Source organism: Cervus canadensis, chromosome X (genome assembly GCF_019320065.1).
Source record: "Cervus canadensis isolate Bull #8, Minnesota chromosome X, ASM1932006v1, whole genome shotgun sequence".
In the NCBI taxonomy this organism is placed as follows: domain Eukaryota; kingdom Metazoa; phylum Chordata; class Mammalia; order Artiodactyla; family Cervidae; genus Cervus; species Cervus canadensis.
The window spans coordinates 141,635,805-141,663,259 of record NC_057419.1 but is presented as its reverse complement, the minus strand read 5'-3'; the positions used below and the strand labels follow the sequence as shown (position 1 = coordinate 141,663,259).

Genomic DNA, 27,455 nt, shown 5'->3' with positions numbered 1-27,455 from the left:
GCCAAGTTTATTTGACCTCAGAATCTTTGCACACGCTGTTCTCTCTGTGGAATGTTTGCTCTATCACTCACCCATTAGATTTTAGCTTAGATATCATCTCAGTAAAGTTTCCTTGACACTCTAGGCCAGGCTAGGCAGTATGCCCTTCACTTCGTATGTATCCAAGCACGCTATACTTCTCCGTAATTATCTGACCCGAGATGTCCATCCCAGTAGGCTGCAACTTTCACCAGGGCCTACTTAGTGTGTCCTGTTTTCACTGCTAGCACATACAGTGGGTGCTGAATAAATGTTGAATGGATGAATGAATTTAGATATTTATCATCTTTGTCAGATTGTAAACTTTGTGATTGCAAGCTTCAGATCCCCTAGCTTAGAATGCTGTATAATCTGTCTCTCTCATTCTCCACCGGGTGTGTGTATGATTTAATCAATAGATATTTGATGTGAAAAACGAATTGAAATTCCTGGAACTACTCAAATTATTCTTCAAAACCTCCTCGCCTGTATTTATTATGTGCATTTTCTTTTCCCACTCTACATATGTTCCACATTTTGGTCTCTTTTTTTTTCTATAAGTACAACAATTCATTCTTTATGGCTAGAGGAACTTCCACAGTAATTCTCTCCCTTTTAATGCCACCACATTTATTAAAGAGCACAAATGAAATAGCTGCGTACACTTAAAACACTATACAATTTTATAAGAACATTATTTTTCCTAAGAGGAGATGCTCTCATTTCTAGGAAGGGAAAGATCATAGTCATGTGTATGAAGAGCCTTCACTGACTGTGAACGTTAAGTCAAATGATCAGAGGATTAAGATTTGCATTGTTGGTAGATAACCCATCCATATTTCTACTTCTTCCCTTCTTCCATGTAAAGTAGAACTGCAGGGTATGACTTTGTGTAAACTTCTCTACTGCCTGTTAAATACATGTTGCTGCAGCTATAAAATGATTTATGAGACAGCAAAATTCTGTTTCTTTGTTCTGAATTTGGGCACGGGGAGTAGATAATCACTTATAGAACTCAGTAATTTTCTGTAGAACTTGGAGTGTAATAGAATGAATAGCTTTGGAATATCTATTCAGTGCTAAGAAAGTAAGACACTTTTTTGAGGTGAGTATTAAACTAACTAGGAGTCCAAAGATTAGCAGTATACTTTTTTTTTTGACTTGGCTTCTGTGTAACCAAGAATGTCTCACCAATCTCTCTGTGAGAATGTCCTCTTTTGTAAAACAGACTTCATAATACCTCCAGTCATTACTCACAGGGTTGCTCTGAGAAACAAAGTAGGAAATGGAAGATACATCAATAAAAATATCCCACAATGTGGGGAATGTTGCATGATATTGCTACTTGAGATACCTTATCTCACTCTCTCCTCAGGTCACTTTCACTGGCAGCTGATAGTCATTACCTATTTTTCACATCTCACTATTAAAGAAACAAACACACCAATAAGGTTGCAAGTGGGGAGAAGATAAAAATTGGAAGGTTGGCGAATAAGAAAAAATAATGACACTTCAAAATTATAAATACCACAAATTTGTAATTGTTACAGTTTATATTGGGATGAAGAGACTAATACTCTTTATATTGTTCAGACAATAGATATTTGTTATCAGTAAGCCAAACAGAACTTATTTTGCAGGGAATAAAAATGACATGCAAATGTTATATTTCATATATACAATATAAGCCTATTTCAAATATTAATGATTTTAAACTAAAGAAATCTGATTTTTCTTCCACATAACTCATTTGTTTAAAAAAGTGCTTCTTTTATACAAATGCAGGTGAATAAGATGCATTACTAAATATAACTACATCATTGCATTAAGTGAACCTGTTTTACCTATTTAGTAAGCATGATGGGGTCTGTAGCGGTCAAACTCATTTCTGAGTCCAAAGCTTCAGATTTGGCATAGATGGAAATGTTAGGCTGAATGAACCTGTCTTTACTTGATTTACCTGTATATTTCCTGCCTAGTACATAATACACAAACCTTTTACAATAAACCTTGTTTTATACAACACGTGATTCTGAAATGTATGCAAAGTACATTTTTAGAAATTGGGTTATGTTAAACAGATTAGGAGAGTTTACTATTTCAAGAATTCAAGTAGTGAGTCCTTTTGTTTTGTTGAATTATATGAAATTGATATTTCAGCATTTTTTATTTACATAAATGCCAATTTCATGTGATTCAGTGTAATAAAAAGTGAAGACTCATTCTTTTACCTTAAAACAAAGTACATCTATATATAAATAACCTATCTGTTTATATACATTTAGGTTAACATGCAATTTTTTGGAGAGTGGGGGTGAGGGAGGGAATTGCCTAGTCAACACTTTGCATAGATGGATAAATTCAAATTATGCCCATTGATTGCTCTAGCTGCCTCTTTGAGCAGTAATATATGTTAATTAATACATTGGGGGATATAATAAAAATGAATATAAATGGAAAAGTTGTTTTCTTTACAGACGGTTTGCTATGATGAAAACATTCAGTTTATTTTTCCAAAGACTAAATACCATGTGTGTCACAATAATGACACATCTGCATACATACACCTCCATTTATGTTATCACTGGAAATTGTGAAGGGTTATGCTGCTATTTTAGTGCAATCCGTGCCATGTACTTTGGTTAATGTTCAGTGAAGATCTGGATCCCATGGGGTGGTTGTGATGAAAGAGGGTGGTTGTTTTCCAGGTGAGTAACCTAATCATAAATTAGGAATCTTCATCCAAGTCAGTGATTAAGGAGCAGTTTTAAACTCCTGAAATCTGGGTTGGGGAGATCAGATGGGCAGGGACTAGATTTGCAGTTTGTCTCTTCATCAGATTCAGCCACAAGGCATTGGGTATCTTGCTATTCACTGCTGCTAAAAATGTAATCAGTTCCTTCATTTATCCAGTCACTGACTTCTTAACTGTAAAGTGCATTCAAATACTGTGAGCACAAAAGGCAGAGCCTGGAATGAAGAGAGATGTGTGTCTTTAAGAAGTTCTGGGGTGTGTTGGCATCCTTTGATGAAGTCCATGTATGGCTGCCAAAAACTAGCATTTTAAAGGGTACATAGGGTCTGGGTGTGACTAAAGACAATTTAAAACCCCGAATGAAATAATATGAATCACTTTACATTTTGGAAATGACAATGCCAAAAGGGGAAGCGCATGCCCTATCCGATTCTTAATCTACCTGCTCATCTCTTCCAAATGGTACAGAATGCAGCTGCCATCTCTTATGGTACGCTATTGTAACAGGTGTGCCAGAGGCAGGCTTGCTGCTAAGTTTAGCTCTGCATGTAGGGATTTCACACTTTGTAGCCCCTTGGAGAGGAGAGTATTGGCAAATGACTGTGTATAAAAGTAGAAAGCCCTTGGGAATTTCACCGTCATGCTAGATTTAGATCAAAGTAAAGGAGCCAATCTAAATTGGTAACAAACTCGAGAGCATGTCTGGTAGAGGTGCCATTAACCTAACATCCATTCCACTTCTCTCTCACTGTCACAATTCCCAAGGGAGCACCTGGTGGAAATTTGATGACCATATTTTAGGTGTAAGCGAGAACTGATTTTTTTTAAAAGCAGGTAGAAATTAACATGGGTGTTTTAGTTCTTTGACGGCAAGAGTATGACCAGCCTTCTAATTTCTAATTTGTAAACAGTACTCATTTCCTTTGGATCCCTTTTGGAAAGTAAATTATTAAAAAATCAAATTGTTTCCCACTACTGGTACTCTAGGGCTGTTTATGAGAATGAAATTTTTCAAAATATATTTCTTTTATAGGTAAAAAGTGAAACACTTCATCTTTTGGCAGGGATCAGGAAAGGAGGAACATTTTCTGGGAAAGACAAATGTGACATTTGAGGACACTGATCTCAATAAAGATTTGTTGGAGGGTATTGTTTAGTCCTTTCCTCCTTTGTCTCTATTTTTCTTACACTCAGATCTAAGAGGAGTCTAGTGATGACTGAATAGCTCTCAGATCATTTTTCAGAAAGAAAATCCTGGCACCGCAGGCTTGAGTGTTTTGTCCAAAGCCACAATCATTCAACAACAGAATACCAAGACTATTTCATTTCTGCTTTAAAGTACAGTTGAGTTTTCTTTGCCAAGGCCATCTTTAAACAAAGCTTAAATTTGAGTGCAACTCAATCCTGGAGCGTGATGGGGAAGGAGAAAAGGGCAAAGAAGGTGCACGTATCATATAATGTTCATTATCATAAGCATATTTTGACTTAATTTTCCCTTGGCTTGAGGGAAGCTCATTGTTCCAGATTTTTGTAATGTATCTACCATTATCTGAGTTTTTAAAAGTCCAGTAATAGTAATAACACAGATATAAAATGCACATTTTCCCTCTCTAGATGAGTTTGTTTACTAGAAACTTACTTTTGCAAAATTGCTTTTAAAATTGAAACAGTGTCTTTAAAGACTCTTCTTTCATTTGGGACAAAACTGATGGCCATAGTTGATAAAATCACTGCTCTTTCAGGAAAGGGTTTGTGGTCCCTTCCATTAACCTCCAACATGAGTTAAGTTCATGTAACCAGAGGTGATTCTTTTGGGTCTAACTGCTAAATCAAAACTTGTTCCTTTCTTGGGGTAACCTCTTTGAACAATCAACCCTTTCAAAGGCAAATTTCTCTTGTTCTTGGAGTTTCCAGGGTGGTGTTTGTTTGTTTTTTAAACAACAGCTGCATATGAATTTCTGTGATCTGAGGTTTGCTCAAGGCCCAGCCTCTCTTTGGCTACCATGGAAACCTACCTTCCCAAGCAGCTGCCATTTCCTATATTCCTGGCAAGGAAGGAGTCAAACTTCTTAGATATCCCACAAGCAGAGTCAAGATAAAGAATAACACAAGGAAAGGATGAACAACTTGATAAATGAACAACTTGTTGATTCCTTACACGGGAAGCTACATGTAATGAAGTCAGCTTTCCTGCACATCAACATACAAGGGTTCACTGAGATCCAGTAAAGCTCACTTTCATCCTGGCTTTAAGGAGTAGGGATCCGACTCTGCATCTCTACATCTGTGAATTGAGGAACACTTTCTGTGCTCTCGGAGGTGATGGGTGAGATGACATGTTTAAGTCGAAGGAGCATCGTGAAGAGCAGGATGAGGAGAATGGCCAAGAGGCTCAGGAATAAGCCCACATACATATACAGGTTGGAATACTTATCTGAAGTAGTGTCAACCTCTGTTGCCAGGGTGGGGAAATGGGCCCGTCCAGTGAGATTTCCATGGTTCTTGAAATGCACCTCCGTCATCACTCAAGACTTGAGTTAGTACCTATTTCTAGTTGATTTCTATTGCCCTCGAGGCATTCCACAGTCACTTAGACTGTCTCTGAATATGCTGGAGGTGTTCTAACAATCTCATACATAATCAAAGCAATCACAACCAGAGCCAAGTCAGTATTGCATAAGCAAGAAAATGATATTCTAATTTGGCAGTTGCCACACCATCTCTATTTTCCAGCACAGCATCCCTCTCCCAAATAGTTTTTTTTATCAGAACTTCTTAACTACTTTCTTAAAATATAAATAAAATATTTTATTTTCCACAGTCCTACTCCTATACTGATTAAAATAAATATGGCAAAACTGCTTTATAATACTGGTATGAGGACAAACATGTCTGATTATTAAATCAGACTTTTTCTATCTTTTGGTGGAGAGAGAAAGCATTCTATTTTATCTACAGCTTATCTAATGTGTGTATTAATTACGTGAATTTAATTGGATTCTTCTGTGGGGAGATTTTCTAAAAGCTTTTGTATATTTCCAGCTCAGCATATCTGAGTTTTTGCCCTTCTTGTCTTTCTGAATCCCCCTTAAGTATGGAGCTTGTAAGGTTTCTTCCCGATTGCCACAGCTTGAGGGTTGGAAGTCTAGAGAATGTAACTTTTCTACAGCTTTGTTGAAATCCCTCACTGTAGGCTGGAGGGAAAGTGTTGTCAGACCTGGTAATTCTCAGATGGAGGAGGTCTCAGAGATGCTGACAGCAGTAGGTCTAGGTTTAGAAGACTTGACTCTTCAAATTCCTCAACAGATTTATTTTCCTGAAAATAAAAAACAAAAATAAAAGATTCAAGTATCTAAGAAAGAGAGATGGTGATTTCTTTTGAAATAAAAATTAACTGATATATTGCAAAATGGTTTTAGATATGAAATTTAGTTTTAAAATGGTATCCTGAGTTTTTATCATTTTGAATGCTTTTTTTCCTAAGTGGTATACCTGTTACAAGGTTAAAGAAAAATTCCAATCAGAGGACAGCAGCTAATAACTTGGCTAGATTAGGACAGTGTTTTCTAAACTAACTGGTTATAAAATTTACCTGAAGTACTTATTAAAATATAGACCCTGGGCCCCAATCTAGACTTTCTGAATCATAATCTCCACAGTAGGGCCTGTTCACCACTCTAGAGAATCAGATTTTATTGGTCTTAGGTGGGGGGTCCAAGCACTGGTATTGTTAAAAAGTTCCTCAAATGACTCTAAAGTACAGCCAGGACTGAAAACCACTGCTCTAGTTTAACTGAGAAAGCTAGCACTGAAATGAAGATCTAAATCTAAGGATTTATTTTTTCAAACCCCAGGTCCCAGTGCCATGGGTCACTTTAACAAATTATGGAATTTTCAGGAATTCAGGCTTCCCCCAATTTTGTTTTTGTGTTCTGTATCTCCCATTTAGGACTGTGTGGTAAGAATACACCCCTGCCCCCCAGTATTTGTAGATCAGAAGTAATTGAAAGGGTGTGTTTGTTCTGAGCAAGTAACTTCATCTTTCATTATTGGTAAAGATGGAATGTTGTCTTTATTGGCAAAAACATTCCAGTGTGTAAATAGGGTCAACTATTTGCTGTTGAAGGCTTCCAAAATGATTTAGCTTGTTTTTCCCAACATGAATTTTGAATATAGGTGACTAAAAAAAAAACACAAAACATAGACTACCATCACCTGTTAATCTTCCATGTGCAATAGTGGCAGAGAGCTGACAAGGTAGCACAGTTCTGTCGCTTGTTAACATGCCCAAGGAGAGTTAATAGAAATAGCTCCAAAAATCACATTACTCTTCCTATAATCTTGAATTTTCCCCCAGCCTGGGAGCACTTCAGCTTAAAGTTTATATTTACTAGCTCATGGTACTGTACTTTCAGTAATCTGCATGATTCTTAGCCTACCTACCTATGGCCTCTATCACCTGTACAGAACCACCTGGTTCACAGAAATAAGAGCAAAGGGACAGGGTATCTTTCTACTGTCTTTGGAGCTATAGTCTAGGAAGCATTTTTTGCAATACTTAAAGGTACATCTATTTTGATTTCTGATTCACTAACAAGTGGAAAAGGTAATCACATAGGTATCCTTTTGTTCCTTAAAAACACCAGCCCCAAAGGCAGTGGTTCATCTGAGTAGCTTGTTACAAATGCAGATTTCAAGGTCTGTTCTTGGGAGCTTTTTCTCCCCAGACCACTGGATTCTCGACCTTTCTTATTCTCCTAAACTCAGTTTTTGTCAAGAATGTAATGCATGATGAACCTCCTACGTTACTTAAAATGTAGACTCCTAGGCCCTTCGCCAGGCCTATTGAGTTCTAATATTTTGGATCAAGGCCCAGGAATATGTATTCTAAGCACAAGATTTTCAGGTGATGCTTTGCATATCAAGCTTTGAGAGTTAACTATCAGTTTTTCTATCTAGATATCCCAGCTAAAGAACAAAGCTAAACTGTTCTGTTGGTTGTTTGGGGACCCTACTTTTAAAAACTATTTAAAAGAGTGCCACATATGGAATTGTGTCCCCAAAAAAGTCATGTTGAAGTCCTAACACCTAGTACCTGCAAATGTGACCTTATTTGTAAAAAAAAAAAAAAAAAGAGGGGGGTCCTTGCAGATGTAGTCAAGTTAAAGTGAGGTCACTAGGTTGGCCCTAAATCCAATATGACTGGTGTCCTCATAAGAAGGCAGAGATATACAGGGGGATGACAGAGGCAGAGACTGGAGTGATGCACCTACAAACCAGGGAGGGCCAAGGATTGCCAGTAAACACCAGAAACCAGAAGAATCAGGGAAGAATTTTACTCTACAGAGTGCAGAGGGAGCATGGCCCTGTTGATGCCTTGATTTCAGACTTCTAGCCTTCAGACCTAAGAGAATAAATTTCTGTTTTAAGCCACCTAGTTTGTAGTACTTTGTTTATGGCAGCTCTAGGAAACGAATACACAGAGTGATTCCCCTGAGGCCCTAGGATTTTGGAACCTTTGGGGCAGTGTTTCTGAAGGAAGTTCCTTCATGAAAATCACCTGGAAGATTTGTCTTACAAATGCAGATTTCTAGGCCTTTCCCCTTGCTTTCTAGATCAGAGTCTCTCTGGATAGGACCCTGAAATCTATATTTGTGACAAGCTACCCATTCAGAGTTTCCAAGTACACTCTGCAAGGAATGGTTTCCAGTCCCTGCTGCCCTTAGGATCACTTACTAAACTTTTTGAAAATATGTCTATCTGGGGCCTTCCGTTAGAGGATCTGATGCAGTGGGTTTGTGCGTGGGGGGGGAGGGAGGGGGCAAACAGCCGTAGTGCTTAAAGGTCCACAGGTGGTTTTGATATGTGGCCAGGGCTGAGAAGCACCTCTCTACAAATAGAATGGAGTGCCTGAGAGTCAGGACTGTGACAGTCCCCAGCAGCCTACATGGAGGCATACTTTTTTCACCTGGCCTCCAGAACACAACTAGTAGGAAAATCAACACTCACTGTTAGTGCCGTCCAAGTGGGAAAAGTCTCAATAGTAGTATACTGTCTTTTTAGTCTCCCATGGACCTCCAAGTACACATATTTGGATAAGTCAGACTCCCTGGTTAGGCACAGTGTTGTCATGGGTGCCTCCAGGTTATCTTTTACTTGTTTACTTAGTAACACCCATGAGCAAACACCTGTGAACGAGAACCTACCGACTGTAAGATTGAGAATAATAATTTACATGATGCCTACCTATGCTCCTCCCTATCAAATTCAATATTCTGAATTTTGTTAACCATTACCTTGCTTTTATTTACACACACACCCCATGCCTAAACATTATGTTTTTTACTTTTGTTTTGAACTTTATATTAAAAAAGTGTCAAGCTATATGTCTTCTTTGTTTTGTGCCTTTTACTCTACATTGCATCACTATATGATTTATTTATAACTATCCTTATAGAATGAAAAAGGAATAAATATTTGGTAGCCCACATATTACCTTTTAACTTTATTCCATTCTCCTTAGCTTGGCATTCAAGGCTGTCCATGTTCTGGTCCTGGCTGACTTTAATTCCTTCCACTACCCTACTTTCCAATCAAGCTGTAATGCTCATTGACACCTATTTCCCTGCCTTCATGTTTTTTGTTCGATCTGTTCCTTCTATCTTTGTATATCTCTGCTTGGGGAAATGGTACCATTCTTCATAGTTCAGCTCATGAAACTGACCCTGATTTCTTATCAAATCCTAATTTCCACAGGCTCTCTATCATACCTCCTAGAGAAGTTACATTCACCTAATACTGTAAGTATCTATTTTCTGAGTTTTTTCCCAAGTTGTAATTTATAAACTCCTTGAGGATCTTTTTCAACCTTCCATTCACTTCCCAGGTGGCTCAGTGGCAAAAGAATCTGCCTGCCAATGCAGGAGACACAGGTTCAATCCCTGGGTCAGAAAGGTCCCCTGGAGGAGAAAATAGCAACCCACTCCAGTATTCTTGCCTGGAAAATTCCATGGACAGAGAAGCCTGGCAGGCTGCAGTCCATGGGGTCACAAAGAGTCAGACATGACTGAGCATACATGCACGCACGTGATCCCTTATATAACCATGCTTACAATAGCTGCTCAATAATTACTGAATAAATGCATGGATATGACTGAAGAAATGCACTTAACACTGACAATCTGGAGAGAAGCACGGTGTTATCTCTGTTTCAATAGATAATAAAGGCTGGGAAGTGCCTGAAACTCCCTTTTTATTTCCCTCCCCAACTCTTCTATCTCTTACGGTGCAAAGAAGACTTAAATTTCTGAGTATAACCTAGAATTAAGGAATAGTCACTTTTGGGGAATTCCCTGGCAGTCTAGTGGTTAGGACTTGGCACTTTCACTGCTGTGGAGCTGGGTTCAATCCCTGGACAGGGAACTAAGATCCTGCAAGCTGTGTGCCACAGACAAAAAAAAAATGAATAATTACTTTGTTAGAAACTTTGCTCTTGAATTATTTCAGTTCCATGATTTTAAAGGAAAACTACGTGGAATGGGTTCATGGCCTGAAGTTTTAGACAGTTTAGTTGTGTCTATAGATGCTTTTCATTAACAATTAATAATACTGCCTCTAACACAATCAACACTGAATTTTCCTTAAGGTCTAACTATTTATTAAATATTTATTAGAATTCTATGAAGCTTGAAGAAGCTGTAAATAACAACACTGTCATATACAGTTTGTCAACTTCTTTAAACATTTCATTTGAGGGTTTTTAAAACTAACCATATATTTCTTAAAACCTCTGTGTCTGCAGAACACCAAACATCCTGTTCAATTCAGAGAGGTCTACAGTTCAATTTCTTAAATCTGAAGGATTTTGAAATGAGTAGATGAAAAGTTAGATATGGGTGAAGGGGGTCCTCTTTCTTAATCTGTTCCTATATCTGTGACAACTTCTCATAAAAGCTTTCCACATAGGATCGCCATAGCTCTCTTAGCTAACTAATTGATGAGTTGCACAGACAATGTGATTGCTCTATTAAAAGGTCTGGACCATTTGGAAAGAAAAACAACCATGCAATTTCAAAAGAAGCCAAAATTCTATTAATTCTAAAAAATCTGGTTATTGTGGAAAGACCTTTGTAAGATTATAGTATCCTACATTTCTTTTCTAGAAAGCTAATAAAATGAAAATCAGTCTCTAGTCTTTGTAAAAGTAATGGAAAGCTGATGAGGGATAAGGAGAGTGAGGGATAGGAAAATGGGAAAGGCATTAGGAAAAGAAAGGAAGGGAGATGGAGGAAAGGGGGGAAGAAGGAAGGAAAAATGTGAGAAGATGATGAGGGGTGTGGGAAATGCCGATAAGAAGTGGGAGGAAATAAGTGGTTAAGAGGCACAGATGAAGATAGGGTAGGAGGAAAACATTGGGAAAGAGAGGAAGAAAGGAAAGTGGGAAGGGAGATTGGGGGAAGGGAAAATGAAAAGCAATTAACTTAATAACTGGCCAATGTCCAACATTAGCCTGGACATCTGGTTTACTTCCAATGTAAATCAAAACACCTACAAATAATGTGAATGCACCTCTGATTTTCTAATTGTATGTTTTGTCATTAATTTGGTAAATAAAACTCTTGGCAAAAAAACTCATGATTTTGGTATGAACATTGAAATGCCAAGTCTCCGATTATGTTCAACATCAGCACAGTATATATAACCTCACAAAAGCAAAATAACATACATACCTAGACCACGAATTTTGCTCCTTAAAATGAGAAGGGAATGTGAAGCTTTGCTCATCCATCAACATGGAGAGGGATTCCTAGGGTGAATAAGAGAAGCAAAGTTCTGTATATATTCAGACTGACATATTCAGCAAACCTTTGAGTGCAAACCAAGTACCAGGCCCCCTATGAAGTGCTGGGGATATAGAGATAAGTGTAACCTGATCCCTGTTTTGGTCCTCAAGGAGCTCCCCATAGTTCCTTTTGCTTTTCTTTAATGTGATAGTTCTAAATTGGCAATTCTATATTTTTCCAAATGACACCTGCTTATAGAATTTCAGAGCTGAAATCTCACCACATAGCTCAGGAAAATGATCAGTGAAACAACTCAGAAGAGAGTTTTGGCTCTTGCAATAGCTTTCAAGAGTTAACGCGTTCTGTTCACATTTACCTGCCCGGTGTTGGGGAGAGAAGCTACGCGGGGTGGGAACTGTTAGAGAATCTAGTTCCACGGGAGCCTGTGAAAAAACAATTCCAGCCGCAAGCGCGTCTTCAATGGTTGAAGCCATTAAGTAATAAGCGTTTCAAGTGAGAGCTGCTGTATCTTTCGCGGCAGACAGTGCCGATTTGTCACACCTGCGGATAAATAACCGCATTTTCACTATAAATAACATCATCATATTTCCAAGTCTTACCTTTCTCGTGGCTCGTGGGATGAATGGGGCTGGCCTTTTAAGGATCCCTTTTGAAGCTTACACCGACGGGCAAGTTGTTCAGGAACATCTCTGGAATATCTGGAAAATAGAAAGAAAGCCTTGTTTTGCCAGAGAAACAGGACTATGTTCATGCAAAATACGCTTTCTCTTTCATCCTCCTGAAGAGTCAGATCTTCCCAGCGCAAAAGAGAAAAGCACCCTCTATTAGTGAGTTGAAACGCTGGTTGCCACTTACAGCTTCAGAGCGCAGTTTCAGATGCCTGCTCCTTGTAAACCCCGAACAGCCAAGAGAATTGTCCCTTTGGATGTGTATATACCATCCTTCCGGAACACCTGAATGGAAGCAGCCTGAATAGTTAAGTCCGCAGTTCCTCTTTCGCAGGCAACAGTTTAGAGAGTGCGGGAAAGGTAGTGAATCAGCTCTGCTTTGCCTTAGCGGCTGGGAGCCTGAGAGGGAGGAGATGAAGAAGCTCAGAAGCAAAGTTTGTCTAAGCCTTCCACTTTAACCCCTTCGAGGTTTCTTCATGAATCTGTAGGATTAGCAAAGACTCCCTGTTTTTGTAAAAGCCTCTTCATAGGACATTTAAGGAAATCAGATCTCCTGCTCAATTCAAGACTTTTTTCATCTTAGATTTTACAGTAATTAATATGTGTAGAATTGAAACCAAACATGCCAGGATGTAGTGATATTTAAATAGTTCCATCTTCATAAACAGTATGTGTGCATATGTATTTCCCCAGGTTTGGGAAACTTTTTTTTAGGCACCAACTGAATTCTTTTATTTTGAAGTTTTTGTGGAGATTTAACATCAGTCTTGGAATCTAGGTCTGAGTTTCTAATTGGTGGGGGGGGGGGGGTGGTCTAAGCTTTAAGTAGAATATCTTTAAATAAGGCATATTTATCCTGGGTACATGTGCCATTATAAGTGATTCATCCAACTGTAGTTTAAATGCCATTACTGTGTTTAATATGGGACTTCCCAGGTGGCACTACTGATAAAGAAACAGCCTGCCAATGCCGGAGACATAAGAGATATGGGTTCGATCCCTGGGTTAGGAAGATCCCTTGGAAGAGGGCATGGCAACCCACTCCAGTATTCTTGCCTCAAGAATCCCATGGACAGAGAAGCCTAGCAAGCTACAGTCGATAGGGTTGCACAGAGTCGGACATGACTGAAGCCACTTAGCACGCATGCACATGTTTTATATATTGTGGCAAGAGGAAGGAGATTAACATTTCTTGAGTGCTTACCCCATGTCAAGCATTTAATGTAGAGAATTTCATTTAATCCTTGCAATAACTCTGTAGTTTGAATATTATTATTCTCATTTTACAAATAAGAAAACTAAGGCTTAGAGATGAAGTAAATCACATAGTTTCATAAGCCTGGAGCCAGTATTTGAAAACAAGGAGTGCTATCCCAAAGTCTCTGCTCTTTTCTCTGTAGCAGTAGTTCTGAACCTTTGGTGGGTCTTCGACTGCTGTGAGAACTTAATGAAAGCTATGGACTGTCCACTTTTTTAGAAATAGGCATATAATTTCTGTGCTCCATTGCCTCCAGGTTAAGAACAGCTGAATGTCCTTTTCCAATATTTTCCAATATTTCAAATATTCCAAAATTTTCCAATATTCCAATTTTTCCATGTCACTTTTGCAATATTATAGTGACATTAGTGCCTTGTTCATCCAAAAACTCATAGTCATCAACAATTTCTATTATGGAATTAATAATAATAATAGTATATAATAATAATGGGGACTTCCTTGGTGGTTCAGACAGTAAAGAATCTGCCTGCAATGCAGGAGACCCAGGTTCAATCCCCAGGTCTGGAAGATCCCCTGGTGAAGCGAATGGCTACCTTCTCCAGTGTTCTTCCCTGAAAAATTCCATGGACATAGGAGTCTGGCAGGTTACAGACCATGGGGTTGCAAAGAGATGGACAAGACTGAGCAACTAACACTTTCAATTTCATAATAATAATAGCATAATTATGTATTATACCAATTTTTAAGAAATTACTGCAGTGCTTTTTCCTTTTCCCCAAATTCTCTTTAACAAGTTTTGCATCCTTTATCTTTTCATTTCCCTCATTCTAGCAGTTACAATGGGTTGAGACTCTCCTTGAAATCAGCAGCATAGTCTAATGCCTTGTGGAGTAGGAAAACTGGAATATGGAAAACTGGAGTAGTATACTCAAGATTTATGAAACTACAGGGTAAACATGATGCATTTTTCGAGAGGATCAATTTTACTTGAAATTTCAGATAGGGAGAACATAGGCAATTTGAGTGATAATTTTCAAGATAATTTATATGACAATGAAACCATATTGTGGAATAAAATGCAAATGTTGTATACACTTTTTTTTTTATCAAGCATGAGACTTCAGAGAAATATTGCACTTGCAGTGGTGCTTCATTGGGCTAGCCAGACTTCTCCAGGGATGTATGTTCATTCTATTCTGCCATTTGGAATAATTTGGTGAAAAAGTTTGAAGATCATGTTGTAATGAAACGATGATGGATTTTGAAGTCAGATAGACCTAGGTTTCAGCCTCACCTTTAATCTATATTTTCTGGGTTACCTTGAGATAGTCAATTAATTTCTTAGTTTGGGAAAAACTCTCTTCATTAGTGTTAGAAAAGAAAACATCTCTAAAACTACATGGTAGGTGCTCAATAAATGTTAATGTTGCCATCTCAATTTTTTACACGTCAAAAAAATGAGGTTACTTGAATATAGCTGGAGATATCATTAGAGATAGTCTAATGTTTCCTACCTAATTAGGAAAAAAAAGACTTATGTAGCATGATATTAAAATTTAAATTTCCAGAAAGACATAGATGCCCTACAACAGATGGGAATTCCAAAGCCAGATCATGATATATAGAATTTACAAAGGAAATGTTCCAGCACAGAGTCCAAGAAATAAAAAGAAGGCTCATTGTGGAGGAGAGTGAGGGAAAAACTTGTGAAAACACGTCTCTGAAGAGATCTGTTGGCAGGCTAAGACTCCACTCCACCTTCTACAGGAATGCTTTAATGGTGGAGGTATTACCTCCTTCACCTCAACAGTAGGGAGAGGGATTTCTCCAGACCACTCAAAGAGCTCGATATTTGTTCACTGCAGTAGAGGCAGAGAATTGGAGCTGCACATCCCAAGAAAGCGAACGTGGTCATTGGCAAGAGGATAGGGTTGACTGTGTTGGGACTGGCCAGCATTCCCAGAATTTATCAGGCAAGGGATGTTTGAGGATTTCCTGGGAATCAATCAAAAGGGTGCCATGCTAGAGATAGGGAGAACAAATGTGGGGTCACACTGGACACAGTCCAATAGAACCACCTAGATGTAGAGACCCCAGCAAAAGAAAAAAAAAAAAAAAGGCTGGAGATAACTATTGGATTCCTAGGGGTGGAGGAAAGAGCTGTAAACTACCAACCTGGATATGAATTATGAACCCAGGTCTCCCAAATAGTATCTCTGAGTGATCCTCAGTCATGAGGACATTTAAAGAACCCAAAAAAGATCCAGAGACCCAGAGAGTGGGAAGCCATTTCCCAAGGAAGAAATGACCAATCCCTTTACCTCTTGTCCCTCTTCCTGCTTCCACCTTGGTGAGGGTCCAAATCAGAGCTGGCAAGTGGGGAGAGAAAGAAGAAAAGCTATCATCCCCCTCTTCTCCAAAGGCAGATGGTCAACACCTATAGGCCTCAGTGTGGGTTGGGAGGGCAGACCTTACTTCTGAGTAAAACTTGAAGAATTTGATTAATATCTTGGACTGAATATGTCCTGATTACTGAATCAAGACTGTGTTTTGTGACTTTGAGTGATTTTAGGACTGTTTATTCTTGAAGGAATGAACAGAAAAGTCATAGGCCTTGTCCAAGTTTCCATCCAAGGTCAGAGAAATTTTATACCAAAGGAGTATATTTTATTGGACATTGGGAGACAAAATAAAGTTGTGTTTTGATTCTATCATTAATTATACTTTAAAAAATGCTGGTTATAAACGTTAATTCATTCCTTCATTCAGTGAATATCTGAGTGCCTATGTGTGAGGCATTGTGCTAAGAACAGGACATACTATGAAATGAAAAATAGTCCTTACCCTCAAATTGTTTATGATCTATGGCAGGGGTCAGCAAATGCTGACCTTTTTCCGTAAAGGGCCAGATAGTAAATATTTTAGGATTTGAGGGACACTTAAGATCTCTGTTGCATATTCTCTTTTTAAATCAATTCTATAAAAATGCAGAACCATTCTTGGGAGCTAAAAAGAGGTCATGGGTCAGATTTAGCCCACAGGCCCTTGTTTGCTGGCTCCTAATGTGTGTAAGAAACAAATTTTTTAAAACCACCAATTATCATACATTTCTTATGTTTGAAGTTGTATTAGGATCCTTGGGGAGGAGATACAGGAGAGCATTACCTAACTCTAGGGAATTGCGACTTCCTGGAAGTGGCAATATGGATTAGAGATCTGAAGGATGAGTAAGAATTGGTCAGGGTTAGAGGAGGCGAGTGGTATTCAAGGCAGAGGGAGTTGCCTATCCAGAGGCACCAAAGCTTGACAGAGCTTAGTTCACTTTAGAAACTACAGAAGGGAAAACTGAATTTTACAGAGGTTAAATACTTTGATCAAGATCACACAACTAGGAAGTGATGGAGCTTAAAATCTTAACCCAGGTGTGGCTGAGTCTAAACCTATGCTCCTAACTGCTGTATCATACTTCTGCCCTGATACTAAAGCTGTGTCTATCTAAGATCCACTTCTTACTTTCTGCAAATCAGCAGCTCTTTCTGGCTCACTTCTGATTTCCTTGGGGGTAAAAATGTCAGTTCTAGAAGGGCTTGCAAGACCTTAAAAATAAGAAAGTGAATTGATAATGTTGGATTGTCATGCTTAGAATTCTAATTCTCCCTTTTAAAAATAACCCTTTAACCCAATAAAACCTAGCTCACACTACTCAAATTCAGAGTTTGCTTATTTCTTTTTTTACAAGAAGGATCCCCCCACCCCCAGCCTCAGCAGCCTCAGTAGCTAAGCTCTGCTGCTGCTAAGTCGCTTCAGTCGTGTCCGACTCTGTGCGACCCCATAGACGGCAGCCCACCAGGCTCCCCGTCCCTGGGATTCTCCAGGCAAGAACACTGGAGTGGGTTGCCATTTCCTTCTCCAATGCATGAAAGTGAAAAGTGAAAGTGAAGTCCCTCAGTCGCGTCCGACTCTTAGCGACCCCATGGACCGCAGCCTACCAGGCTCCTCCGCCAAGCTCTAGCACTGTGATAATGTAATTTCTTACCTTCTTGTTATAGATTTATAGTGTGATAATAGTACTCTCTGACTTGGACTACATATGGTGATTGGTCCAAGTACTGCTCCTATCTTCACCACTCACATTGATGACCTTGGCCAAATGAGTTTACTCAGTACAGATTAAATCTGTCAATGTTTTCAATTGATTATTTGGTGGATTTTTATTTTCCCCATGGTTTGGAAAGCTAGGTTAGCCATGTAGCAGCTACCCCAGGAAACACTCACCTTAAAGTCTGCCATGCATGTATATTTCACATCATACTCTCATGGTACACCTTAAACATATATATATATATATATATATATATATATATTTCATATATATATATTTATTTATAAACATATGGCCGTTGTTGTTCAGTTGCTAAGTCATATATCTCACATCATACTCTCATGGTGCACCTTAAACATATATATACATAAATATATATATATATGAAATACATATATATATTTATTTATAAACTTATATGGCTGTTGTTGTTCAGTTGCTAAGTCATATATTTCACATCATACTCTCATGGTACACCTTAAACATATATATACATAAATATATATATATATGAAATACATATATATATATTTATTTATAAACTTATATGGCTGTTGTTGTTCAGTTGCTAAGTCATGTCCAACTCTTTGTGACCCCATGAACTACAGCATGCCAGGCTTCCCTGTATTCACTATCTCCCTGAGTTTGCTCAAACTCATGTCCTTGGAGTCAGTGATGCCATCCAACCATCTCATCCTCTGTTGACTCCTCCTCTTGCCCTCAATCTTTCCCAGCATCAGGATCTTTTCCAATGAGTTGGCTCCTTGCATCATGGCCAAAGTGTTGGAGCTTCAGCTTCAGCACCAGTCCTTCCAATGAATATTCAGGGTTGATTTCCTTTAGGATTGACTGGTTTGATCTCCTTGCAGTCCAAGGGACTCTCAAGAGTCTTCTCCAAAACCACAGTTTGAAAGCACCAATTCTTCAGCACTCAGCCTTGTTTAGGGTCCAGCTACCACAGCCATACACGACTACTGGAAAAACCAAAACTTTGACTATACAGACCTTTGTCAGCAAAGTAATGTCTCTGCTTTTTAACACACTGTCTAGGTTTGTCATAGCTTTGCTTCCAAGGAGCAAGCATCTTTTAATTTCATGGCAGCAGTCACCATCTGCATTGATTTTGGAGCCCAGGAAAATGAAATCTGAGACTGTTTCCAGTTTTCCCCCATCTATTTGCCATGAAGTAATAGGAGTAGATGTCATGATCTTTGTTTTTCAATGATATATTGGTGCTTATACATACATATATATACATATACATACATTGGGGTTTCCCTGGTGGCTCAGATGGTAAAGAATCTGCCTACAATGCAGGAGACCTGGGTTCTATCCCTGGGAGATCCCCTGGAGTAGAAAATTGCTACCCGCTCCTGTATTCTTGCCTGGAGAATTCCATGGACAGAAGAGCCTGGCAGGCTACAGTCCATGGAGTCACAAAGAGTCAGACACAACTGAGAGACTAACACACACACACACACGTATTTCACATTGTACACCTTAAACTTCACATGTTATATATCAGTTTGTTGTTGTTCAGTTGCTAAATCATGTCTAACTCTTTGCAACCTCATGGACTGTTGCACACCAGGCTTCCCTACCCTCCATTGTCTCCTGGAGTTTGCTCAAATGGTGCTGCTATCTAACTGTCTCATCCTCTGTTGCCCCCCTTCTCCTGCCCTTAATCTTTCCCAGCATCAGGGTTTTTTTTTTTTCCAATGAGTAGACTCTTTGCATTGTGGCCAAAGTATTGGAGTATCAGCATCAATCCTTCCAATGAACATTCAGGGTTGATTTCCTTTAGGATTGAGTGTTTTGATCTTCTTGCAGTCCAAGAAAAGCCCAATAAAAGAAAATCTGTCCCTGCTTCCATTTTTTCCCCATCTATTTGCCATGAAGAAATGGGACTGGATGTTATGGTCTCAGTTCTTTGAATGTCGAGTTTTCAGCCAGCTTTTTTTTTTTTTTTTTAGATATTTGAAATGTAATTTTATTCTGATTCTAAATGAAAAGGAGTGGGAATGACAGTAACAAACAAGATTCCACCTCTCAATATTGTCATGTGACTATAGCAGTCTTATATTTGAAACTCAAGGAGGAAACAACTGTGTTCCAAAACACCTAAATATGCAGGTCCAAAAAATGAAGGTATTTTTTTAAACTGCCACATTCACTCCAAAGCCCATCCATCTCCTTCAGCATCCAAAGATTAAGCACATGTTCTGTTCAGCTATGTAATAAAGTAGCAAACACGCTGTACCACTGACATCACAGAACAGTTGCTTATAAAACTAGACTTCTGATGCTGGGCCCCAGCTTCACTTTCTCACAGGTCATCATCTTCATCCGGGAGAGCAGTTGTCTGAGCAACCTCTAAATCTTGCTTGTACTGTGCTGCCAAGGCTGGGTCCATGACCACTTTGGCAGGGCAAGAGCAGGCATGGTGACAAACTCCAGGTTAGGGTCTCCAATCAGTTTTCTAGCAAGCCAGAGGAAGGGCTTTTCAAAGTTGTAGTTACTTTTGGCAGAAATATCATAGTACTGAAGATTCTTCTTTCGGTGGAAGACAATTGACTTTGCCTTAACCTTTCTGTCCTTAATATCCACTTTGTCGCCACACAACACAATCAGGATGTTCTCACACACTCGTACCAGATCTCTATGCCAGTTAGGCACATTCTTGTAAGTAACCCTCGATGTTACATCAAACATTATAATGGCACACCAAGCTTGTATATAATAACCATCTCTCAGTCCACCAAATTTCTCCTGACCAGCTGTATCCCATACATTGAACTTAATTGGTCCTCTGTTGGTATGGAACACAAGAGGATGGCCCTCAACACCCAAGGTAGCTACATACTTCTCTAATTCACCAGTCAGATGACATTTCATGAATGTAGTTTTTCCAGTAACACCATCACCAACCAAAACAATTCTGAACTGAATTTGGAGTTCTCATTTGCCAGCCATCACGATATTACTTCCAGAAGTGTCTCCACACTTGTCTGACTGCTAGGCCAGCTTTTTCACTCTCCTTTTTCACTTTCATCAAGCATCTCTTTAGTTCCTCTTCACTTCCTGCCATGAGAGTGGTATCATCTGCATATCTGAGCTTGTCGATATTTCTCCCAGGAATCTTGATTTCTGCTTGTGATTCATCCAGTCTGGCTTTTCCCATGATGTACTCTGCATATAAGTTAAATAAGCAGGGTGGCAATATACAGCCTTGTCATACTCCTTTCCCAATTTTGAACCAGTTGTTCCATGTCAGGTTCTAACTGTTATTTCTTGACCCACATACAATTTTCTCAGGAGACAGGTAAGGGGTTTGGTAATCCTATCTCTTTAAGAATTTTCCACAGTTTGTTGTGATTCACATAAAGGCTTTAGCATTGTCAATTAAGCAGAAGTAGATGTTTTTCTGGAATTCCCTTACTTTCTCCAAGATCCAACAAATGTTGGTAATTTGGTCTCTGGTTCCTCTGGCCCTTCTAAATCCAGCTTATACATCTGGAAGTTATTGGTTCACATACTGTTAAGACTAGCTTGAAGGATTTTGAGAATTACTTTGCTATCATGTGAAACGAGCATGATTGTACAGTAGTTTGAACATTTTGTGGCATTGCCCTTGTTTGGGATTGGAATGAAAACTGACCTTTTCCTCCTGTGGCCACTGCTGAGTTTTCCAAATTTGCTGACATATTGAGTGCAGCACTTTAACAGCATCATCTTTTAGGATTTGAAATAGCTCAGCTGGAATTCCATCACCTCCACTAGCTTTGTCCTTAGTAATGCTTCCTAAGACCCAATTGACCTCACTTTCCAAGATATCTGGCTCTATGTGACTGACTACACCATCATGGTTATCCAAGTCATTAAGACCTTTTTTGTATAGTTCTTCTGTGTATTCTTGAAACTTCTTAATCTCCTCTGCTTCTGTTTGGTCCTTACCATTTCTGTCCTTTATTGTACCCATCCTTACATGAAATATTCCTTTGTTATCTCTGGTTTTCTTGAAGAGATCTCTAGTCTTTCCCATTTTATTAATTTCCTCTATGTCTTTGCATTGTTCACTTAAGAAGGCCTTCTTATATCTCATTGCTATTCCTTGGAGCTCTGCATTCAGTTGGGTATATCTTTACTTTTCTCCCTTGCTTTTCACTTCTCTTCTTTCATCAGTTATTTGTAAAGCCTCCTCAGAACTCTTCACTATGACCTGTTGGCACATCATGGGTGGCCCTGCATGGCATAGCTTCTTTGAGTTACTCAAGCCCCTTCACTATGCCAAGCCTGTGATACATGAAAGGTATATGTTATTTACATCTTAACAAAGCTGAAAAATAAAATTCTGCTTAAGAAGGGACTATATTGAAGTTCATTGTTCTAATATTTCAGTATCCTATAAAATGGGCTTTTATTACTAAATCAACTGAATGCCATCACAGCAATATGTATGGTACTTCCAGACGAAATGAGGTAAATAGCAAAGCGAGAGCTCAAACATAAATCAAAACAGGTTTATAGGGAGTTCCCTGGTGGTCCAGTGCTCAGAACTTGGCACTTTCACTGCCAAGGGTCCAGGTTCAATCCCTGGATGGGGAACTAAGATCCCGCAAGCTGTGTGGCATGGCCAGAAAGAAACAAAACAAAAAACAGGTTTATGCAATTCAGTAAGTTAAAGACAGCAGATTGATTACATACATATATTACCTCTTCATCTCAAGATAGAAAAAGAATGCAAAAGATATAAATTCATGATGATGAAGAGAATGGAAAAGGAGCCATTAGTGGATGAAACTTGGATAAAAGCTGGAAAGCAGATGGAGGTGTAGGAACTGACAAAGTAGTATAGAAGAAGCTACAGTTTACAATGCTTGCAGAGGGGTGATACAGTGAAAGAGAAAGTCACCCTTCTCTGCATAAATGCTACATTTGAAAAAGAGAATGGGTGAGATGTAAGGCATAAGGGTGGGGGAAGGGATAAATTATTATAGTTTTTTTAATAAGTCATTTTTATAGATTCCTCCATTTCCCACCCCCACCCCCACCCCCAGTCTGGTAGACAGAATACCTTGTAGTCAGAAATATCCTCCATGAGCTCCAAAAATTGTTGTGTTATTCTTTAAAGAGATTGAGAGGTCCAAGAGAAAAGGCGTCCACATTTTTTTGCATTTAGAAAATCCAACAACAAAATGACTAGCTCCCTATTCATGTATATGAAGTTCCCAAACACTTTTTTTTACTGTCTCATTCTTCCATGTGAACAAAAGAATCAATGATCACCAAATATTTAAGGGAAACTTTCAACATGAAAGAATGATGTACAGATAGAAAAAAATATCAAGGGCTCTTGAGAGAGGAAAAAAAGAAGAGAGAGGCAAAACACCCTAATTAGTATACTCAGAGAGATTCAAGAAAACATTGCATTTATATAACAGGAATAAGATATCTGAAAATAAATAATAAGAAGTCAAATTAAAAAATTAAATTAAAAAATATGATTATTGAGATGTAATTCAAGGGAAGTTGGAAGAGTTGAGGAAATATAAAAGAAAGCACAGAAAGACTAAAAGAAGGAAAATGAGATTGAAAATAACATGATATATAAAAGGAAAATTAGGGAGATTCAACATTTGACTAATAGTAATTCAAGAGAGAACAAAGTAGAGAGAATTATCAAAGAAAATTTCAGAGTATATTCTTATGAAATATCAGAATAAAAAGTATAAAGATATCCTCAAAGCTTCCAGAGAGAAAATAGTAACCTATAAAGAAATGAGAATGATATTGACCTTAGTGTTCTTTATTTGAATTAAAGTATAGTTGATTTACAGTGTCATGTTACTTTCAGGTGTATAGCACAGTGATTCAATTATGTATATATATTCCTTTTCAGATTCTTTTCCCATATAGTTGGTTGTTTAGTCACTAAGTCGTGTCCAACTCTTGCAACTCCATGGACTGTAACCAGGCCCCTCTGTCCATGGGATTCTGCAAGCAAGAATACTGGTTGCCATTTCCTTCTCCAGGGGATCTTCCTGACCCAGGAATTGAACCAGGGTCTCCTGCATTGCAGGCAGATTCTTTACCAACAGAGCTATGAGGGAAGCCTCTTTTCCCATATAGGTTATTACAAAAAACTGAGTTTAGTTCCCTGTGCTATACAGTAGGTCCTTATCAGTTATCCACTTTACATATAGTAGTGTGTATATGTTAACCTCCTAATATTATCCTGCCCCCACCGCTTTCCCCTTTGGTAACCATAAGTCTATTTTCTATGTCTTTGGGTCTATTTCTGTTTTATATATACATTCATTTGTATCTTTCTTTTTTTTTTTAGATTTCACATATAAGCAATATTATATGATACTTATTTATCTCTGTCTGGCTTACTTCACTTAGTATGATAATCTCTAGGTCCATCCATGTTCCTGCAAATGGCATTAAGTCGTTCTTTTTATGGCTGAGTAATATTCCATTGTAAATGTATACTACATCTTCTTTATTCATTCCTCTGTCAATGGACATTTAGATTGCTTCCATGACTTGGCTGTGAACAGTGCTGCAGTGAATATTGGGGTGCATGTATCTTTTAGAATTATAGGCGATAACTACAAGAAGAAACAGCTAAACAAGTAGAGGGGGCTGTCCTGGGGGGGTACATAAATATGAGATGTGGTGTGGTAAAACAGATGTCTGTTGCTTTGCACTGTATTCTATTATGTTTTAACCTTGGGTGTGTATTACTTTCATAAATACTTTTGAATTATTTAAAAGATTGAGCTATTGGTTTTTTTTTTTTTTTCAGTTTCTTGTACAATGAAGATGGTCATCATGGATAATGAGATTTAGAGCAGAAAAAATTTCATGATCAAGCATTTGTTGAACACTTATTATTTGCCTAGCACCCTGCCAAGTGCTAAGGTGTCTTAAACATTCCACAAGGAACTTGAAACCTAGTTGGGCAGAGCAAACCAGTACTTGAATAATTAGAGGATGAAAATACATAGTAAATTTAGTGTGCTAAATTATGCCCATTAGAAAAATCTGGTGGCAGGAAGATGAAATCAGTTTGGATTGAAATTAGGGAGGGTTTGGGGTAGATCTGGGGCTTATTTCTGGCCATAAATGATGGAAAAGATAGGAATAGGTCTAGAAGGTAAGAGTGTTAGGAAAGGGAAAGGCAATATGGACAATGACATAACTTTTTATTTACTCATTTTTTCTACTTTGCTATGTATTATTAGGTAGAAATTTTTATCCTCTGTAATATCACTAAAATGCTTTCTCTTTAAATCTCCCTAATATAACAACAGACTGGTTCCAAATCAGGAAAGGAATATGTCAAGGCTGTATATTGTCACCTGCTTATTTAACTTATATGCAGAGTACATCATGAGAAATACTGGACTGGATGAAGCACAAGCTGGAATCAAGACTGCCAGGAGAAATATCAGTAACCTCAGATATGCAGATGACACCAACTTTATGGCAGAAAACGAAGAAGAATTAAAGAGCCTCTTGATGGAAGTGAAAGAGGAGAGTGAAAAAGTTGGCTTAAAACTCAACATTCAGAAAACTAAAATCATGGCATCTGGTCACATCACTTCGTGGCAAATAGATAAGGAAACAATGAAAACAGTGAGAGACTTTATTTTCTTGGGCTCCAAAATCACTGCCGATGGTGACCGCAGCCATGAAGTTAAAAGATGCTTGCTCCTTGGAAGAAATGTTACGACCAACCTAGACAGCATATTCAAAAGCAGAGACATTACTTTGCCAACAAAGGTCTGCCTAGTCAAAGCTATGGTTTTTCTAGTAGTCATGTATGGATGTGAGAGTTGGGCTATAAAGAAAGCTGAGGGCCGAAGAAATTGATGTTTTTGAACTGTGGTGTTGGAGAAGACTCATGAGAGTCCCTTGGACTGCAACAAGATCCAACCAGTCCATCCTGAAGGAAATCAGTCCTGAATATTCATTGGAAGGACTGATGCTGAAGCTGAAACTCCAATACTTTGGCCACCTGATGCAAAGAACTGTCTCACTGGAAAAGACCCGGATGCTGGGAAAGATCGAAGGTGGGAGGAGAAGGGGACTACAGAGGATGAGATGGTTGGATGGCATCACCGACTCAATGGACATGAGTTTGAGTAAACTCCGGGAGTTGGTGATGGACAGGGAGGCCTGGCATGCTGCAGTCCATGGGGTCACAAAGAGTCGGACACGACTGAGCGACTGAACTGAATATAACAACTTTCTCTGAGTGGACTATTTTTTTCCTGCTGACAGTGCAGTAAATTTTCTGTCGCTTTGCAGAATGGAAACTGCCATTTACTAAATGAGCTTTTCTCTATTGGTGCCAAGTCTTAATAAAGACAGATGGGTTTCCCCCTTCGTGCTGCTGCTTCTCATCTCAAGCTGATGAATTTGAGAATGAGAGCCTGACCCTGTCATTGTCAAGTATTATAAAAGGCTTCATCCTTATTTATTGCCATACTTTAATTACAAGGGGGAAAGTATCGATTAAGAAACAAAGGATTTAAAATCATTTCAACAAAACCAGGATGTCTGAGCAAATTAAAGCCATCTTTTTTTCTTTTCTATTTTCTCTTCTTTGGTAGTGGAGAGTGAAGATGGTGGACTGATAAGTGTTGTCTAGGTTAAATTTAATTAATAGGAACTCACAGCATAATGTTCTATGAAGAATGTACATGTTGAAAACCATGTTGTTACAGGGCTATCTATTCAAATATTTAGGTTCAATTCAATGGAAAATTTAGCCATGTTATTACACTTTACTGGCCATCCTGGGAGTCCTTTATAGACCTGGCTGGAATCAGTACATAAGACTTCAGAATGGTTTCCTGGAACTAGCCCTGAAGATAAATTATATAATATATAGCCGATGATTCCCTAAACCCTTTGAGAGAATATGTTAGTTGTCTTTCATGTGTTGTGATACAATATGGAAACACTAGGAACACCCTCTGCCCTCAGTTCACCCAAAACTATTCACCTCTTTTTTCTTCTGTGCCAGATCTAAAATGCCATTCACTCATTCATTCATTCCTTGGTGGTAGGATTTTGCATCTCTGGAGACCCTCAGCTAACTTGCATCTGACTCCTCCAGTCAGATTTTATGGTTCCAATCAACCTCTAACACTTTAATGGGAAAGAGTTTATCTGAGTGTGTGTGTGTGTGTGTGTGTGTGTGTGTCTGTCTGTATGTGCATGTGTAATGATTTCTTTTTCAGGATAAAACTCTTATTTTTTAACAAGATTTTACATGTTTATGACTAAAAAAGAAAATCTTAAGCAATATACAAATATAGAAAGTGAAAGCCTCTCTCTGCCCTTCCCCTAACCTTTACAGAAGTAACCACAGTTTTATTTTATTTTTTCATTTATTTTTATTAGTTGAAAGCTAATTACTTTACAATATTGTAGTGGTTTTTGCCATACATTGACATGAATCAGCCATGGATTTACATGTGTTCCCCATCCCGATCCCCCTCCCGCCTCCCACCCCATCCCATCCCTCTAGGTCTTCCCAGTGCACCAGCCATGAGCACTTGTCTCATGCATCCAACCTGGGCTGGAGATCTGTTTGACCCTTGATAGTATACTTGTTTCAATGCTATTCTCTCAGAACATCCCACCCTTGCCCTCTCCCACAGAGTCCAAAGGTCTGTTCTGTACATCTGTGTCTCTTTTTCTGTTTTGCATATAGGGCTGTCATTACCATCTTTTTAAATTCCATATATATGTGTTAGTATACTGTATTGGTGTTTATCTTTCTGGCTTACTTCACTCTGTATAATGGGCTCCAGTTTCATCCATCTCATTAGGACTGATTCAAATGAATTCTTTTTAATGGCTGAGTAAT

General features: G+C 38.5%; 2 protein-coding genes, 1 long non-coding RNA gene and 1 pseudogene across 12 annotated transcripts in view; 1 reads left to right on the top strand and 3 right to left on the bottom strand.

Annotated features, from left to right (window-relative positions):
* The window catches only part of DCX (doublecortin), a 361,602-nt gene that overhangs the window by 123,641 nt on the left and 210,506 nt on the right, over nt 1-27,455 (top strand). The window lies entirely within an intron of this gene.
* SERTM2 (serine rich and transmembrane domain containing 2) lies at nt 4,858-5,295 on the bottom strand. Its single transcript, XM_043457814.1, has one exon. The coding sequence runs from the start codon at nt 5,293-5,295 to the stop codon at nt 5,023-5,025; it is 273 nt and encodes a 90-aa protein (XP_043313749.1). The 3' UTR covers nt 4,858-5,022.
* Nucleotides 11,506-12,629, bottom strand: LOC122434441. Its single transcript, XR_006267373.1, has 3 exons — nt 12,433-12,629; nt 12,177-12,275; nt 11,506-11,579 (listed from the first exon to the last, which is right to left on the bottom strand). It is a non-coding gene; the product is annotated as an uncharacterized LOC122434441 (long non-coding RNA).
* LOC122435771 overlaps nt 19,893-27,455 on the bottom strand; it is a 90,111-nt pseudogene continuing 82,548 nt past the window's right edge.